The sequence below is a fragment of the Mustela erminea genome, chromosome 2 (assembly GCF_009829155.1).
Source record: "Mustela erminea isolate mMusErm1 chromosome 2, mMusErm1.Pri, whole genome shotgun sequence".
Classification (NCBI taxonomy): Eukaryota; Metazoa; Chordata; class Mammalia; order Carnivora; family Mustelidae; genus Mustela; species Mustela erminea.
This window is the reverse complement of record NC_045615.1, coordinates 159,165,910-159,184,023: the sequence shown is the minus strand read 5'-3', so window position 1 is coordinate 159,184,023 and position 18,114 is coordinate 159,165,910. Positions and strand designations below refer to the sequence as shown.

At 48.9% G+C, this 18,114-nt stretch overlaps 1 protein-coding gene across 4 annotated transcripts in view; it reads right to left on the bottom strand.

Moving 5' to 3' along the window:
- Positions 1-15,292, bottom strand: part of LOC116585226 (protein FAM47E-like) — a 45,716-nt gene extending 30,424 nt beyond the window's left edge. For all 4 annotated transcript variants that reach the window (XR_004283504.1, XM_032334620.1, XM_032334622.1 and 1 more), the window contains exons 1-4: positions 15,197-15,292; positions 10,441-10,810; positions 8,142-8,281; positions 1,634-1,784 (exon numbers count right to left, since the gene is read on the bottom strand). Coding sequence is in view for 3 of the 4 variants with exons in the window: in XM_032334620.1 (XP_032190511.1) it covers positions 1,634-1,784; positions 8,142-8,281; positions 10,441-10,810; positions 15,197-15,270 (735 nt within the window). In the remaining variant the exon portion in view is untranslated. The remainder of the gene's footprint in view (positions 1-1,633; positions 1,785-8,141; positions 8,282-10,440; positions 10,811-15,196) is intronic.
- Between the last annotated feature and the right edge of the window lie 2,822 nt (positions 15,293-18,114).

Sequence of the window (18,114 nt, the reverse complement as noted above, 5' to 3'; positions counted from 1 at the left end):
TGGGAATCTGATGTACAGCGTGGTGACTGTAGTTAACAAAATTGTATTTATACTTGAAAGTTGCTAAGAGAGTAGATCTTAAATGTTCTCACCACATTCAAAAAAGATAATTATGAAAATGAACTATTGGGATTTCATCAAGATCAAAAGCTTTTGCACAGCAAAGGAAACAGTTAACAAAATCAAAAGACAACTGACAGAATGGCAGAAGATATTTGCAAACGACATAACAGATAAAGGGCTAGTGTCCAAAATCCATAAAGAACTTAGGAAACTCAACACCCAAAGAACAAATAATCCAATCAAGAAATGGGCAGAGGACACAAACAGACATTTCTGCAAAGAAGACATCCAGATGGCCAACAGACACATGAAAAAGTGCTCCACATCACTCGGCATCAGGGAAATACAAATCAAAACCACAATGAGATACCACCTCGTGCCAGTCAGAATGGCTAAAATCAACAAGTCAGGAAATGACAGATGCTGGCGAGGATGCGGAGAAAGGGGAAACTCTCCTACACTGCTGGTGGGAATGCAAGCTGGTGCAGCCACTCTGGAAAACAGCATGGAGGTTCCTCAAAAAGCTGAAAATAGAACTACCCTACGACCCAGGAATCACACTACTGGGTATTTACCCTAAAGATACAAACGTAGTGATCCGAAGGGGCATGTGCACCCAAATGTTTATAGCAGCAATGTCCACAATAGCCAAACTATGGAAAGAACCTAGATGTCCATCAACAGATGAATGGATCAAGAAGATGTGGTATATATACACAGTGGAATACTATGCAGCCATCAAAAGAAATGAAATCTTGCCATTTGCGACAACGTGGATGGAACTAGAGCATATCATGCTTAGCGAAATAAGTCAATCGGAGAAAGACAACTATCATATGATCTCCCTGATATGAGGAAGTGGAGATGCAACATGGGGGGTTAGGGGGGTAGGAGAAGAATAAATGAAACAAGATGGGATTGGGAGGGAGACAAACCATAAGTGACTCTTAATCTCACAAAACAAACTGAGGGTTGCTGGGGGGAGAGGGGGTCGGGAAAAGGGGGTGGAGTTATGGACCTTGGGGAGGGTATGTGCTATGGTGAATGCTATGAAGTCTGTAAACCTGGCGATTCACAGGCCTGTACCCCTGGGGATAAAAATACATTATATGTTTTTTATTTAAAAAATGAGGAGAAATTAAAAAATGCAGAGAAAAAAAGATAATTATGTGAGGTGATGCATGTGTTAATTAATCCAATTGTGGTAATCATTTTGATATATATATAAATGCATACTTATATATATCAAATTATCACATTGTATACCTTAAACTTACACAATATCATATGTCATTTATATCTCAATAAAGTTGGCAAAGAAAAAGAGCGACTAAAAAGAAAGAAATAGCAGCAATGTGGCATATAAACAATAAGCATTCAAATAGTCTGCAAGCTTGCAAACTTTCCAGAAACATCATCTATAGGGAACACTCCTATCATAAATGGTGGAAGAATCATAATTCCTTTCTGACTTTATTTGACTTAGATCATATCCTAACATTGTTTTTTAATAATAGCAACTCTGAGCTTGACTTTAAAAAGTTGGTTCTAAGTATTACTATGAACTTACAAAAGTAGTAGCCCAGTTGCAGAAGTCCCTAACTCCTTTGCGCACATTTTCATGGATAAGAGGACCATCTTCATGGAGCAAATCTGTTTGATGTGGCTTCTTTTCTTCATAAAGCCATTGACCTGGATGTGACACAGCAGTCTTCTTGGGACTAAGAATAATGAGATCATCAAAGACTTACAAGATGAGACACCATGAATCCAAACAGATATCAAACACTATCTTAAAGAAAGAAGTGGTAATGCTCGCATTTCTAATAGTCTCTCACAAGTTTTACAAGGTAGACGTTAATTTTCCAGAGACTACCTTCTCATTATTAATATCATAAAGGCAAGTATATCATGAGTTGTTATAATAATTAGAATGAATATAGCATTTTATTAGTATAAGTTGATATCTTGAAATTATGAGTACCATAAGATTTTATTTATTTATTTGACAGACAGAGATCCCAAGTAGGCAGAGAGAAAGAAGGAAGCAGGGTCCCCACTGAGCAGAAAGCCCGAAACGGGGCTCGATCCCAGGACTCTGGGATCATGACCTAAGCAGAAGGCAGAGGCTTTAACCCACTGAGCCACCCAGGCACCCCATGAGTACCATTTATTAAGGCATGTGCCCATTTACTGTGCTTGGAGTTCGCTAAAGCCACTGACAATCTTAACAAGCAGGAGATGTCCTTGACTTCTCTCTCTCATCCCTAAAATCCAACCCGTTAACAAATCTGGTAGGTTTAAACTCTACCTCCGTCTCTGGACTGTTGCAAATATTCTTCACTGGTATCTCTGATCTCCCCTAGGGCCCCAACCCCCAAACCGTAATCCATTCTCAGCACCGCAGCTAAAACAATCACTTCAAAATATAAATCTGGTCATAGCAAATGAGGTCACCCTTCGCCCTCAATACCTTCTTTTTTAGGTTGAGATAGAACTCACATACTATAATATTTACCATTTCAAAATATACAATTCAGTAGCTTCCATACATTTACCAAGTTATGCAACCACTGTCATTATCTAATTCTGGAACATCTGCATTGCCCCCCAAAAAGCATCTCCGTAACCACTGACAGTCACTCTTCATTTCCCCCATTCTCTTTGCTCCTGAAAACCAGTAATCTATGTTTGGTCTCTATGGATTTGCCTATTCTAGACATTTTATCTGAATGGAACCTTATAACATATGGCATTTTTTAAAAAAGATTTTATTTATATTTATTTGACAGAGAGATAGAGAAAGAGCACAAGTAACCAGAGCAGCAGGCAGAGGGAGAGAGAGGAGCAGGCTCTCCACTGAACAGGGAGCCCGATGCAGGGCTCAATCCCAGGACCCTGGAATCATGACCTGGGCCAAAGACAGCTGCCCAACCAACTGAGCCACCCAAGTGCCCCAAACATATGGCATTTTGTGTCTGGCCTCTTTCATCTAGTACGTTGCAAGGATCATACATGTTATAGCATGTATCAGTGGTTTCCTCCCTTCTATGGCTAAGATTCCATTGTCTGAGGAGACCACGTTTTGTTTATCTGTCATCAGTTGATGGACATCTGGGCTATCATGCACAGTGCTGCTATGAAAGAATGTTCAGGCGCAAGTTTTTGTATTCAAAAGCGTATTACTCTTCCATTAAAAAGACCTAAGTCTTAACTCAGTTTCCAAGGCCCTTCATGGCCCAATCCTTGCCTGTTTCTCTAGATTCCTCTGCCATTACCATCCTCTCTCACTCTCTGAGCTGCAGCCATCATGGCCTTCTGTCAGTTTCATGAACTCCTCACGCTCCCTTCAGCCACAGGGCCTTTGCACATGTTGCACCATCTGATTGCAATGCCTTCTGCATTCCCTCATCTCCCTTTTGTTCCAACATACACATCCCTTCCTCAGGGAGGTGTTCCCAGGCTGTCCCCAGAACCCACACTCTCTTCCCAGTACCCTGTACCTTTTACCCAGAGCACCCATATATTAATTCATCCATCCATCCATCCATTCAACAAACATTTATTAAACACCAGCTAAGTACCAGGCACAGCTCCGGGCATTAGGATTCAGCTGTAAATAAAGTTTAAACCCTGTCCTCATAGAACTTAAGATTGAGACAGATGGGAAAGAGGTAAGCCTATGCCAGGTGATACAAAGAAAAATAAAAATATAAAAAAATAAAGAAAAATAAAACAGGGCAGGAGGTGTGGACAGTGTTGACGGGGGGCTTTCTATTTCTACAGAGAAGGCCTCACTACCAAAGTGACAGTTGACCAGGGACCGCAAAGAAGAAATGGATCAAACCATGCAGATATCAAACAGCAGACCCAGGCAGAAAAAAAAAACATGTACAAAGGGCCCAAGGCATGAGTGTGCTGAGCATGGTCAAGGCACAGCAGAGAGGCTTGTGTGGCTAGAGGGGTGAGAACAAGGGACAGAGTAGCAGAGAGTGAGGCCTGATGGGTAAGGGTGCCTGATCGTAAGAACCTTTAGAGTCAACTGTGAGACTTTGGATTTTACTCTGAATAAGCAAGCAATTGGAGAATTTTTTAAATAAAAAACATAGCATTTATGGCCATCATATGGATGTCGCAGTATGTTTGTGGAATTGAGGTGTGCTTGACCCATGATGTCACCTGAGTTTCAGGTGTGCAACCCAGGGATCCGACAAGTCTGCATGTTACGCCGGGCTCACCACAGGTGTAGCTGCCATCTGCCACCCTATGAGGCTGTTATAATACTACTGACTACGTTCCCTGTGCTCTACCTTATCTGGAGAATTTTGAGTAGAGGAATGAGGCTGACAAGTTTTTAAAAGAATCATTTTAACTACTGTTGGGGCAGAGAGTGGGGCTATGTTGGGTGGAGGTTACGAGACAGTGAGTAAACTCTGACAATAATTCAGGTAAGAGATGGTGGGATCTTGGAACAGAGCAACAGTCATACAGTAGGTATGACTGATATATTTCAAAGGTAAAGCCATTAAGATTTGTTGGCAGTTTTGAAAGTTACTAGAAGAATGAAGTTGCCATTTAATTATCTGGAGAAGATAGAAGAGTGAGTAGGTTTGGGGAAGAAATCAAGAGTTCAGTGTGGGGATGCCTGGGTGGCTCAGTTGGTTAAGCCGCTGCCTTCAGCTCAGGTCATGATCCCAGCGTCCTGGGATCGAGTCCCACATCGGGCTCCTTGCTCAGCAGGAAGCCTGCTTCTCCCTCTGCCTCTGCCTGCCATTCTGTCTGCCTGTGTTCGCTCTCTCTCCCTCTCTCTCTCTGACAAATAAATAAAATCTTTAAAAAAAAAAAAAAAAAGAGTTCAGTGTGGACTTGTTGAGTTTGAGATGGCAAGGGTAGATTCAAGGGCAAATGTTGAACATCCATATAAAGCTGGGAAGAGGAGATCACCTCAGCAGATGACCGAGTCTGATGTACTTCAAGGTCAAAAAGAAGATGAGGAGGGACCTGCAAATGAAGACTGGGGAGAGATCACTGAAGGGGGACGAGAGCCAAGAATGAGAGGTGACCGGAAGCCAAGTGAACAAAAAAAAACAAAAGTGTTTCAAGAAAGAGGACATGATCAGTTGTGTCAACTACTACTGGCCCATCAAGCATGATGATCACTGAGAAGTCAATGGCGACCATGACCCAGGGCAGATCCACTGGAGTGCTGATGAGTTAAAGAAAGAAGAGGAAGTAAATACGGGCACCTCTTTCATGGAGTTTTGCTCTAAAGGAAAGGAGAGACTCTGTGCTCAATAAAAGCTATTTTAAAGATGGGAGATATTACCTCACCCTGTGGTAAGCCGATGATGGCCCCCAAAGGGATCAGGTGCTAATCCTTGGAACCTGTAAATGTTACTTTACTTGGAAAAATTATCTCTCTATATATGATTAATTTAATTAATTTAATTTAATTAATTTAACTTCAGATGGGGACATTATCTTGGATTATCTGGGTGGGTCCTAAATGCCATCACAAGTGTCCTTGTAAGAGAAGTGCAGAGGGAGATTTCACACACACACACACACACACAGACACACACACACAGGAGAAGGGAATGTAAAAACAGAGCAGAGAGATTTGAAGAGTTTGACCACGAAGACTGGAGTGACATAGCCACAGCTGTAGGATGCCCGTAGCCACCAGAAGCTTGAGGAAGCAAGGGGTGCATTCCTTCCTAGAGCTTCTGGAAGGAACATGGCCCTGCTGACACTTAAATTTCATCACAGTAGTACTGATTTTGGACTCTGGCCTCCAGAACTGTGGGATAATAAATTTCTGTTGTTGTAAGCCACCAGATTCATGTTATTTTATACAGCAAGCACAGACAAGGACATGCTAACAGAATGTGCTAAGACTACACTGACAGAAAACCTTGCCATTAGGCAATTACACATCCATTCTGTGATGATAATTTATTAAGATATTAGTTTGGTTCGCTTCCTCTATACTATTATCTTTTCTCCTTCTAAGTAGACAACACATCTGCTTTTAATTTCTTTTCCTGAAGATTTTTTCAGGGTTGACCAGGGAAAATGCCTACTGTTAAAGGCAGAACATCTCTCCAGTGGAAGCCCCAGCTTGTTGCGCCAATTATACTCGACATTGTGGGTGACATGGAAGGGGCAGGGGCGCACAGGGTGTCCCACGAACAGCGAGAATGGAGAGAGGAGTCCCAAAGACCAGAAAGAGGTTAAAGATCAGTCCTGCAATTACTGGGGACCTACCCCACTTTCTTATAGTACAAATGATGACCATGACTGGTTTGCAGCTCACTGGGATGAGGGTTTGGGGCCAGATGTAAATAGAAAAAGAGAGAAAAGTGGTGTTTTATAAACATACGGCTTTGTGAACTAAGATGCATACTTTCTGTTTGTATTCACTGTTCCCTTCCACACCGTGCTGTAATCACCATGAGGACAGGGTCCTAATCCGTTTACCATTCTGTCCTCAGAGCCTAGCATTGTCTATGACCCATAGCAGGTACTCAGCAAGTACCGTTGTTTCATTTCATTTCGTTCTACAGAAAGAGAACCAGCTAACAGTTCGCTGAGGATCAAAAAATTCAAAGATGTTCATAGGGCCACAGTGACCCACTCTGCTGGGCTCTCCAAGGGGATCCCTACTTATAAAGCTCCTCTACCTCCCCCCGACCCCCAGTTTCTGAGCAAAACAATACAAAGAGCAAAGATGAAAGCCAAAATATTATTACTGACAACAACCATGCTGGAGCACATAGATTTAGGTCCAAAGGACCTGGTCACTGAAACCCAGAAATGGGCAGACTGTCCCGGCACCCAGCAGGCTCCAGTGGTGCTGGGCCAGGCCGGGGGTCCCCTCAGGAAGGGAAGAGCAGACAGGGTTTGTGTTTCCCATGCGCCATCTTGCTTCCTCCGGGAAGAAGGACAGAGCGGAGATGAGTGTGCCCAGTTCTTTTCCCCAATTCTATGAGGGGCCAGGAGAGTTGGGTTCCTGTCACCTTGCGTCTCACGTCAGCAAACAAGTATAATTGAATAAAAGCTCTAATGTGGTCCCTTCCACACACCCTGACCATGGGCCTGGGTCTTAAGTGGCCCAAGGGCTGTGGATCAGCCTTTCTCTCCTTCATCCCCACTCCTAAGGGCCCACCAGTGATACCATCTAAATTCACAAGTTGAATTTGTATCCAAAAACTATTTTTTTTCATATTTTATTTATTTAGTTAAGAGAGAGAAAAAGAGAGACAGAGCCATGGGTTGTGGGGGGAGGGGCAGACAGAGGGAGAAGCCAGTTCCCTGCACAGCCCATTAGGGGGCTTGATCCCAGGACCTGAGCTGAAGTCAGGTGCGTAACCGACTGAGTCACCCCAGCGCCCCCCGAATCTATTTTTGTGTAGCATACTTATCGTCCCATTAACATTTCAGATTAATTATGTGAACTGGGAATATAAGAGTGTGATACAAAAGAAGGAGGTTTCTATGAAAATTAAGCTTAGTGCTTTGGAAAGGGGTTAATGAAGGTAGAGTTCCTGGTGTAGTTTAGGCAAAAATGATGACTGGGAACTTCAAGCAGGCACAGACTCCAAAAAAGGCTTGACATGAAAAGACAGAGCAAGTGAATGTACTGTTACGTTTTAGAGTAAAGTGAAATGCTTCAAGGACTCAATATCATTCTGTATAAGTCCCTGTGTTCATCTTTCTGTTTCGGTTTGCTTTCCAGCCAACTACTGGTCCCAATCACGTTGAGTAAAAGGCTTCTGACATAGACAATTCAGTCGCTGTGGGCCAGTTCGCCAGGTTTTCTGCGGTTTTCCTCTTCCCAAACTGCTGTCCTAGAGTCATGTACCCGTGTCGGGTCTATTGCCGGGCAATTCACATCCATTTCTGAAATAAACACTACTCACAGGAGGACCCAAGGCTTTATTGCCATCTCCTTGGAAGTTAGGTTATTAAGTAAGTTATTTTGCTCCTCGAAATTATTCAAAAGGAGCTTCGAGAAGGGAAGTCCTCAACTATTTCGTCGGTGTCAGAACCCGCAAGGGGTTAAGGACAATACTTACAGGCCCGGGTCGTCTTGGGTGGAAAGTTTTCTTAAGAGTTTGGCTGGTTCCTTTGCTCTTTTCCTGACACCCTGACAATAAGCCCACGTGTCCTCCAGTTTCCTGTCGGGATCCAGCACCTCCAGCACCTTGAATAAGAGCTACAAACAGAAAACCACCTTGGAGAGAAGACCAATGTGCCAAAAAAGAGAAGACCCCTGGATTCTAAAGCAGAACAGACCAACATGCCCCTTGGCGTTGCTTTTCCAGCGGTTAAGCCGTTCATCGGTTTCTGTGCGAGTCCTGGGCTGGGCGCTATGGGTAGGTGTCCCTCACCTAGATACTAGGGATCGGCTGTTGTGCTCCGTCCGTCTCCTCCAGACGGAACAGCCCCCCTGGGCCTACCCCAGTCCCTTACTGCTCCCCTGAGCCAAGTGCCTACCCCAGTCCCTCACTGCTCCCCTGAGCCAAGTGCCTCCAGATAGTTTTTGCTTTTAACTTCTTCCCACACATAACAGTGTCTAGATTTTTCTTGGACCCCATCCTAGCTCCACGGGCAGGCCAGGACAGTGGAGACCACGGTGACTGGTTGAGCAACAGGCACATAACCCAGGTTTTCCCCACGGGAACTAGGCGATGGGATTTTGCTGGAAGCACGCAAAAAGAGGTGATCTTTTTCTTGGCAGAATTTCAATCTAGAGCAGCTGGTGGCCATCATGGTACCATAAGAAGAGATCCCACCTCGGAAAGAAGCCAACACACCTCGCTGGGGAGGTCAGACATGGAAATAAGGGCCACAATCCCAAGTGCCATCTGGGGGAAAGTGGAAACAATCTGCTTGTCATGGGCTCAGCAGCTCTGGCCTGTAGGAGGCCCAGGAGGAAAGCCCCAAGCGGAAAATTGATTAGAAATTCTGGTTGTCCTTTCTACAGACTTTTCTGCCACCAATCACTTATTCATTTATTCACTTTGCACGAATCCTTACTGAGGGTCTACCCCACGGCAGGTATAGTGGAGCACAGTGAAAGATGCCGATGAAGTCCCCGCCCTTCTAGAGATTCTACTCCAGCAAGGAGCCCAGGGGCGACAAGAGCTATGACGAAAAATAGGTCACAACGAGTGCTAGAGGATGGCGCAGAGGGGAAGTGTTATTTTATGAGACATCTGAGCAAGGATCTGAAGCACGTGAAAGAGTGAGCCAGACAGACGTGTAGGGGCAGCTGTCGGGGCACAGAAGGGAGATCAGAACTGGACATGCTTACTCAGGTTCACAGAGCAGCCAGGAGGTCAGCATGGCCAGGGCGGGGGGGGGGGGGGGGGGGAGAGCAGAGGTGAGGCTGCAGCGGGAGCAGAGCAGGGGTGGGGCAGCGAGCAGACAGGCACACAGGGCCTTTCAGGCCATGGCGAGGACTTGACTCTGACTAAGAAAGGGCCCTGGGAGGGCTTTGCAGAGAAGTCAGGCTCGCGGAGTGCCCGAGGGAGCAGACTACGTGGGCGTAGGCAGGGCAGCAGGCCCTTTAAGCTCCCTGCCCAATATCCATTCCGCCTTTTTCCTTAAATCTAACAGAATTATATTCCATATTTTGTTTTCCGTCCCAATGCCCAACCAAGAAACTCCATTTTCTAGTGTCCCACAGCAGCTAGAAGTGCTCAGAGGAATGAGATGTTTGCCACAAAGGTTGTCATTTGTCTAATTAAAAGACAGTCCACTGGCCCGGACCCTTTAACCTTGGCCCCCTTCCCCTTCTCATTTGAAAGACAGACTGGATGCCTGCAGGCCTGGAAGCGCCCTGGGATGCAGGAATGGGAGCCACAGGCTAAGGATTCCGGAGCTCAGAGTCAAAGGCAGCCGGGACGTAGGGCGTACTGAAGCCGCCGTCCAAACCCAGCCTGACCATGTGGTCAGTTTCCCCAGAACCTTGCAGGCTCCCCACCCCACGCCCCATCTGAGACCTAAGTACCATGGACACCTCCCGACACCAGGCTAAAGGAACAGAAGCAAGACTGACAACGTCCCCGGTGGCTCCTGCCCTCAAAAAGGCCCAGGCGAAGCAGGCTGGTAGAACTTCGGGGTGAAGGCGTCGAATGTTTCTGGTTTACTGGACCTTTCGAAGTTGTGTGGCTTCATAGCAAACACAGGGAGTGGCCAGAGTGTTGCTGCCAGTGTCCTTCCCGGGAGCAAGGAAGGCTACACCAGCCCCCTGGGGCGCACCCACTTGTCCCCCCAACCCCGCAAACACGTCACCCCTCAAAGGAGCTCCCCCACGTCTAAGGGGAATTCCTCTGGAGGCCCTCCCACAGCCCTAGGTCAGGAGGTCACCTCAACGGGCATGTCCTCTCCCAGATTAGGGTAGAGAGCCAAAGGGTGCGGCGTCCGCTGGGCTTCCACGTCCGCCAGGAAGGCCCCCCGCGCCCGCTGCGCAGGGCACAGCTCAGGAAACGGGGCTGCTCCCTCGGGCCACCTGCGCTGCCTCTTCTCTGGGGCGGGTCGGCGAGCTGGGGGACGGATCTGGGGGAGAAAGGCCTCCTGAGGACCGCGAGTGAGCAGACCCTCGCACGGCGGGCAGCCCCTCCGGAAGTCATCCAGGCCCTTCTTCACGAACGTCCACCGCAGGCCGTCCAGGGCGGGGGGGCGCGGCGGCCGGTGCCTGCGCTTTGTGAAGCCCTGGGAAGGTAGACGCTCTTCGCTCCTGGAAGACAGCCCGCACCACGGGGGGTGGGGTGGGGGCAGAGGTTGGAACGAGGTTGGCCTCCACCTTTCCTGAGGGCGTGAGGTAGGGGAGGAGGGCTTGGTGGAGGGGGCGAGCTAATCAGACTCCTAGTTCGCCACCTCCGGCCTATGCACGGCCCCTCTCCTCTTCGCTTTAGGCTGTTAGCGCGCATCCCACGCTCACTGCTCTCCCTGCACAGGCAAAACCCCTCTCCCAGATTTGAAATGTTCCCTCTCACTTCTGCCCGCCTTGTAATATCTGCATCGTTCTTGTATGTGCATTTTTTCTTCACTTACATAAATGGGACCGTTCCACTTCTTACTGATTTGCCAAGCACCATATTATAAAGGCCCATCCATGCCACTAGGAGTACATCTAATGTTATTACCACCAGGTTCAACTACCCATTCTCCTTGTCACAAGTTGCAACAAAGGACCACAGGGCAGGGGGAAGAATCTGGATCCCAGGGAACACTCACTCTTAACCGGCTGAATGACTTTGGCACTTCATTTAACCTCTGTGGGCCGCAGTTCACTCCCTAAACCCAAAGGGTCAAAGTTTTCAAACTGGCCGTCCACGGGCAGCATGGGGCCTACAGAACTGTCATTTGGTCCCTTTTCTCTTTGAATAAGAATTAGAACAGGGGCGCCTGGGTGGCTCAGTGGGTTGGGCCTCTGCCTTCAGCTCAGGTCAGGTCCTGGGATCGAGCTCCGCATCGGGCTCTCTGCTCAGCGGGGAGCCTGCTTCCCTCTCTCTCTCTCTCTGCCTGCCTCTCTGCCTACTTGTGATCTCTGTCTGTCAAATAAATAAATAAAATCTTTTAAAAAAAAAAAGAATTGAACAGTTAACTTATATCAAGGACTTCTTATATAACAGGCATGTTCTAAATGCTTTACATGCATGAATTTACCTAAATCTCATAACAATCCAATGAAGTAGGTACCGAGTACTAGCATTATTCCCACTCATAGATAAGGAAATCGAGCCTCAAAGAAGTTTGGAACAAAACAAACCGTTGTGAGAGATCCCCTAGCTAATAAGTGGTAGAGGGGGGTTTTTAATCCAGGTGGTGTGACTCCTGAGAAAGGTGTTTGAGCCCTACATACATAATCTAGAGCAAAAATTAGGTTCTCTGGGAGCACTGTGTCCAAGTTTCCATGGAGCCACCAATTGGTATAATGGTTGCCCTCTATAGACAAGTCCTAGGCTCTCTTAGTCACAGTCTCCACCCTTCCCTACTGCCTTATTCTACCCAGCCTGCTTCCCCCAGTTCCCTTACCCACCAGACCCCTGTCTGCACAGGGGTCTTTTAGGGTATGACTATGAGATGGAAGGAAAATGAGACTCGTTCCTAGATAATCTAATATATCTTAGCCATCAGGACTGAGAACCTGAGCAGCTTAAGGGCAGTTCACTCATTATCTTAATACATCACTTCCTTAGTCAGATAGTTCTATATTATTGGTGTCTTTCCCTGAAGCCTCTTCACCTCCAGGCCCCTTTCATCTGTAACACTCTTTACACCAAATCTACTCCGTGTTGCACTCAACCCTGTGGGCACAAGGCATTTTTAAGATGTTCCCGCTTAATTCCTATTCTTTCCTTATGAGTCCTAGAAACTTCTTGCTTGCTGGGTGTGCGTATGTGTGTGTTTGGGCTTAAACCAGCTGTACTGTGAAGATCTAGATGAAAGGATACAAAAATTTGCTCATTGAAACAAACAAAACACTCTTAAGGAGCTGAACAGCAGGGTGTTGAAGTTTCATCTAACCTTAACATCTGATGACCAGTTCAGCATGACCTACTAGCAAGCAACCTTCTACAATATTAGACACCTTTACAAAGTTTATTTTCCACACATTTACAAGTAACTCAGACATCTAAGCACTTCATGAAATCAAATCTGATGACTGATATTTTTGCTTAGGGACAGTTATATCACTCAAAAATGGGGACAGCCTGGCAGCTAGTTCCAGTCTCATAGAATGTTAGAGCCGGCGGAACCTGAAGGAAACCTAGTGCACCTCCTCTCAGAAACTGACTTCGGAGAGATGAACAAGCGTCCACTAGGGCTGGAGGCCTGCCCACTGCCCCGCTTGCCTCTCAGAGCTAAAACACTTCCCTCTGTGTTTTATTAAGTCTATGAAAGTTTTTGCTTGGCCCAGAAAATCAAACTGGACACTTTTTTCCCCTAAACATTCACTATTTTCACAGTCATTAGCATATGCTACATGGATCAATATCTCCATCTGTAAGAATTACAAGAGTATGGATCATTTATCCTAAAGAAATGAAAACCTATGTTTGTATAAAAACCGGTACACAAATATTGATAGCAACAACCAAAAACTAGAAACACCTACACATCCTTCAATAGGTCAAATGAATAAAAAACAGTGGCACATCCGTACCAGCAACAAAAATGAACGAATGGGGTGCTTGGGTGGCTCAGTGGGTTAAAGCCTCTGCCTTCAGTCCCAGGGTCCTGGGATCGAGCTCCGCATCGGGCTCTCTGCTCTGCAGGGAGCCTGCTTCCTCCTCTTTCCCTGCCTACTTGTGATTTCTGTCTGTCAAATAAATAAATAAAAATCTTAAAAAAAAAAAAATGAACGAACTACTGGGACACCTGGGTGGTTCAGTCAATTAAGTGTCAGCCTTGGGCTAAGGTCATGATCTCAGGGTCCTGGGATCCAGTCCCGCATCAGGCTTCCTGCTTAGCAGGGAGCCTGCTTCTCCCTCTGCCTCTGCTCACCACCTCCACGCTCTCTCTCAAATAAATAAATAAATATATTTTTTAAATGGACAAACTACTAATATGATGGCTGGATGGATCTCATGGGCTTTATGCTGAGTGAGGAAAAAAAAGCTCATCTTAAAAGGTTTTATACGGAGGTGCCTGGGTGGCTCAGTGGGTTAAAGCCTCTGCCTTCGGCTCCGGTCATGATCCCAGGGTCCTGGGATCGAGCCCCACATTGGGCCCTCTGCTCAGGGGGGAGCCTGCTTCCCTTCCTCTCTCTCTGCCTGCTTCTCTGCCTGCTTGTGGTCTCTGTCTGTCAAATAAATAGATAAAATCTTTTTTAAAAAAAAGGTTTTATACTGTATTATTCTATTTATCTAACATCCCCAAAAGAACAGAGTTACGGAAATGAAGTACCATATTGGCTGCCAGAGGCTGGGGGTGGGGAAGGAGTGCTGACAAAGGGGTTGCAGGGGGCCTTGTAGTGAGACAGTTGTTTTGTTCCTTGATGAATACACGTGACAAAACTTCATGGAAGTTTATACACACCCAACTGCAAGCAAGAGCGGGTGAAACCTCAGCACGGTCTGTGGTCTAATACATTGTGTCAGTGCGCATTTCCTGCTTCCGTACAGTGCAGCGGTTACCTAGGCTAGTTCGCTGGAAGCAGCTGGGGGAAGGGTCCATGGCACCTCTGTACTGTTTTTGCAACTTCCTGTAAGTCTGCAATTATTTCAAAACAAGAACTTTGAAAATGTGGGGGAAAAGAATTTCCAGAAGGCCTCCTAATTGCTAAAACGTATGCAGTATATGCTTTACGGATGACACGTCGGTTACTCCTCACAAAAGTCCTCTAACGCTGGCTCATTGTGTTGTTCCCGTTTCACCGCCCAGCAGACTGAGCCCGGAAGGAGCAGTAGCTCGTGCAAGGTCGCGAGGCAAACGAGAGGAGCTGCCGGCCTTGACTCAGCCTCTGCGGTTCTAGACCTTGAAATCTGCCGCCACGTCGGGCTGCGTCCCAGCAGCCGAACTCCGGCTCCTACACAGCTCAAGGAACCCGCGGAGACAGAAAGCCTCGGGTGGCTGCCCTGCGAGGGTGACGCCGGCCGTTCAACAGGCCGCAGAGCGCCCCAGCCCCGGGGCTCCCCCAGCCCAGACGCAGGCCCGGTTCGGCCACAGGCACAGGCGCGGGGTGGGGGGTGCAAAGCCCCAGACCCGGACTAACCCGGAGAAGGGCGGCGGGAGACCAAGCTCTCCGGGGGCCTCGGTCCCCCGCCCCGAGCGGGTTTGTGGGTCCGCCTGCCCCGGAGGCCGCCGCGGGGAACACGGGCTGCGCGACCGCAGCGCCGGGCGCCGGTGGTTTCTGTGACGACCGTGCAGCGGCCGAGCGGCCGGGGAGGGAGGGCGGGGGACCTCCTGCCCGCCCCCCGCCGTCCGCGCCCCCGAGCCCGCCCGCCGACCCCCCACCCCGCTCCCCGCCCTCCGCACCCGCCCACTGCTCCCCACCCCCCGCTCCCGCCCACTGCTCCCCACCCCCACTCCCGCCCCCGCCCCGCCGCCCCAGCGTCGCGCGGAGCAGGCGCCCCCACGCGGCACCCGCCGGAGACGGTCACCGGGAAGCGCTTACCGGGGCCCCCGGTTCCCGCCCGCTGGCCCCCGCGTGGGCGCCGCAGGCCCGCACAGCCCCCCGGGCTCGGCCATGGTCTCCCCGGCCCTGCAGGCACAGCCCGGCCCTCGCGGTGCGTGTTCCGGCCGCCCGCGTCGCTAGGAGACCGCGGAGCCGTGCGCCCGCCCGGTTCGCCCCGGCGCCCCCTTGCGCCCCCGGCGTTCCCCGGCCTCGCGCCGGCCGGACGCCTGCTCTGCTCAGCGGGGCTTCCAGAAGGGGCTGTCGAAGGAGAGAAAGACGCGGCCGGCGGGACGGATGGACGGATGCATGGATGGACGGACGGATGCATGGATGGACGGACGGACGGACGGACGGACGGATGGACGGACGGATGGATAGACGGACGGATGCATGGATGGACGGACGGACGGACGGACGGATGGACGGACGGATGCATGGATGGACGGACGGACGGACGGACGGACGGATGGACGGACGGCCACGGAAGAGTGGAAAGGGAGGGGAAAGGTACACCGACTGCTGGCGGTCGGGCAGGACTTGGGAATCCCTGGGCCGCACCCTGCAAACTGACTGATTTCCAGAGCCTTCCCCATCCGTGTCACTGGACCCTTGTGCCCGGACCCGCTTCCAGCGTGACGTCCTCACCCGTGGTCCGGGTGGGCCGCAGCCCCACGTGAGGGCGGCCTGAGGCTGTGTTGGGTTTGCTGAGGGGCTCCTGCCTGAAGCCTGGGGCGCTGCCTGCGGAGGGACGGAGCCGCAGGCGCTCTCCTGCCCCAGATGCTCAACTGTATTAAATTGTTCTTTACAGCGGGACGATGTCCTCGTCAGTGCGAGTCTGGCGTCTTCTCGTCCTCGAACTCTGCGGGAGGAAACGAGAGTCGCCTCTGGAAGCCGGTTGCCATGTGGACGCGGGGGAAGTGGCGCTCACACGGGACAGAACCAGCTCCCAGCCCGGGTTTGGCGGCCGGAGCTGGGAAGGCAACAATCCAGACGCGAGCGGCGGGAGGAGGGCACGGGTCGCTTCAGGCATGAAGCCAGCAGCTCGGGGACACACTGGACTAATGTCACAAAGACCGTCTTCCCCTTCCAGGTGGAGCCGGAGCAGTTTTAAAGCAGGGGGAGGCCCGGGTGAAGGGAGGGGGGCTGCGTGCAGGGGAAGCAGGAGCGGGGCCCTTAGCCATCTGCCTTCATGACCCTGAACTTGCGGGCATCCATGGCCGCTGTTTCCAAATGTAGCCGGGCCTTATCTTCTGGGAAAGTTTGGTCCTTCGCTCCTCAAGGCCAGTGGTCTGCGAATCTCAAGGGAAGTCAGTGAGCTCTGCAGCAGCTCGCGGGACTCAGGCCTGCAAGCGAGGAGCGCACGAGCTGGAAGCAAGCTGCCCTTCACCCTGCCCAGAGTCCGTGGACACTCGTTCCAAAATCTTCATTTGCTTTATGTATTCAGCCGCTTTTCTGTGCGGGGTAGAGCCGTGGGGTCCCACCACCTGAGATAAATCCCCCCTCAGCTACTTAATAATTATGCACCCCTGCGGGCCATTACTCAAACTTTTTTTTAGCTCCATTGATTTTCTAGTCTGAAATCGAGAAAATAATAGCATCTCCTTATAAGGGTGACGAGCAGATCAGAGAGATGGTGAATGTAAAGCTCTTGCCAGTGCAGGTTGTCCCCAGTCCCCCCACAACTGCTGAGCAGTATTATCTCGCTTGTAGGGGGTGGGTAGTAGAGTCCATTAGTGGAGGGATGCCTGGGGGGCTCAGTCGTTAAGGGCCTGCCTTCCGCTCAGGTCATGGTCCCAGGGTCCTGGGATCGAGCCCCGCATCAGGCCCTCTGCTCAGCGGGAAGCCTGCTTCTCCCTCTCCCACTCCCCATGCTGTGTTCCCTCTCTCGTGCTATGTCTCTCTTTGTCAAATAAATAAATAAAAATTTTTTAAAAAGAGTCCATTAATGGAGAAAGCAACAAACATAGTCATTATCAAGAGCCTGATTCATTGTTTTCAGGATCCCTGGTAGTATCTTTCAAGTTCATTTGCTTGTGGATTCAAACTTCTATTACTTTGAGGAAGTAGGATTTTTTCATAAGAGTGAGGGTAAGGGTTTTATCTGTTGCTCCTAGTACTGGGCCTGGCATGCAGGAGGTACTCCAACGAAGAGTGGCTGTTACGGTCATTCCAGGCGCTAGGGATGCAATGAGGAATGAAACAGAATTGGTCCTTGTCAGCTCAAGTCTTGGTTTCTAGTGTTTGTTGCATGAATTAATAAGAAACCGCCTGTTTCAAGACTTTTGCATCTTCACAGGCTGATTATTTGCTCCATGCAGTCACTTTGACTCCATATCTAGTAGAAGACAAAGAACTTCTTTTTATTTCATCACATTCTAAACCTAAATTACAGCCATTAGTCAGGGAATCTCTCATTCATTCTCTCTCTGTCTCCGTCTCTTTTGCAACACAAGGGTAAAATGTGTTACATATATGAGTAGATGTTATTTCAGAGTGAGGATAATGAGGTTCTGCGCGTCTTTTCTGGCTTTACGGCCAAGTAGTGTAACAATTTTATTTCCCAATAGGATTTCTCAAACACCCACGACAGGGTTGCCAAACACCATTACTGCATCTTTCCCACTCAAGGACTAATTGCTCTCTCTGTAGCATTCTGCCACATACTCAGCAATAGTCAGTTCATGGTACTTCCAGGGGCGGGGTGGGGGGAAGCGTTTGAACAACAGAACTTTAAGCTGGGAAATTATAAAGTGGTCATAGACTGGTAGAAACCCTTGGTATCTTTACAAAATATTACCAGTCATCTTTGAAGGACTACAAAGACCACTGTACCTCAGCCAGTTCTTACAGCATTCCTACAGATAAATTTACAGTGGACATGAGCTCACAAAATAAAATCCACGAGGAGACAAGATAAC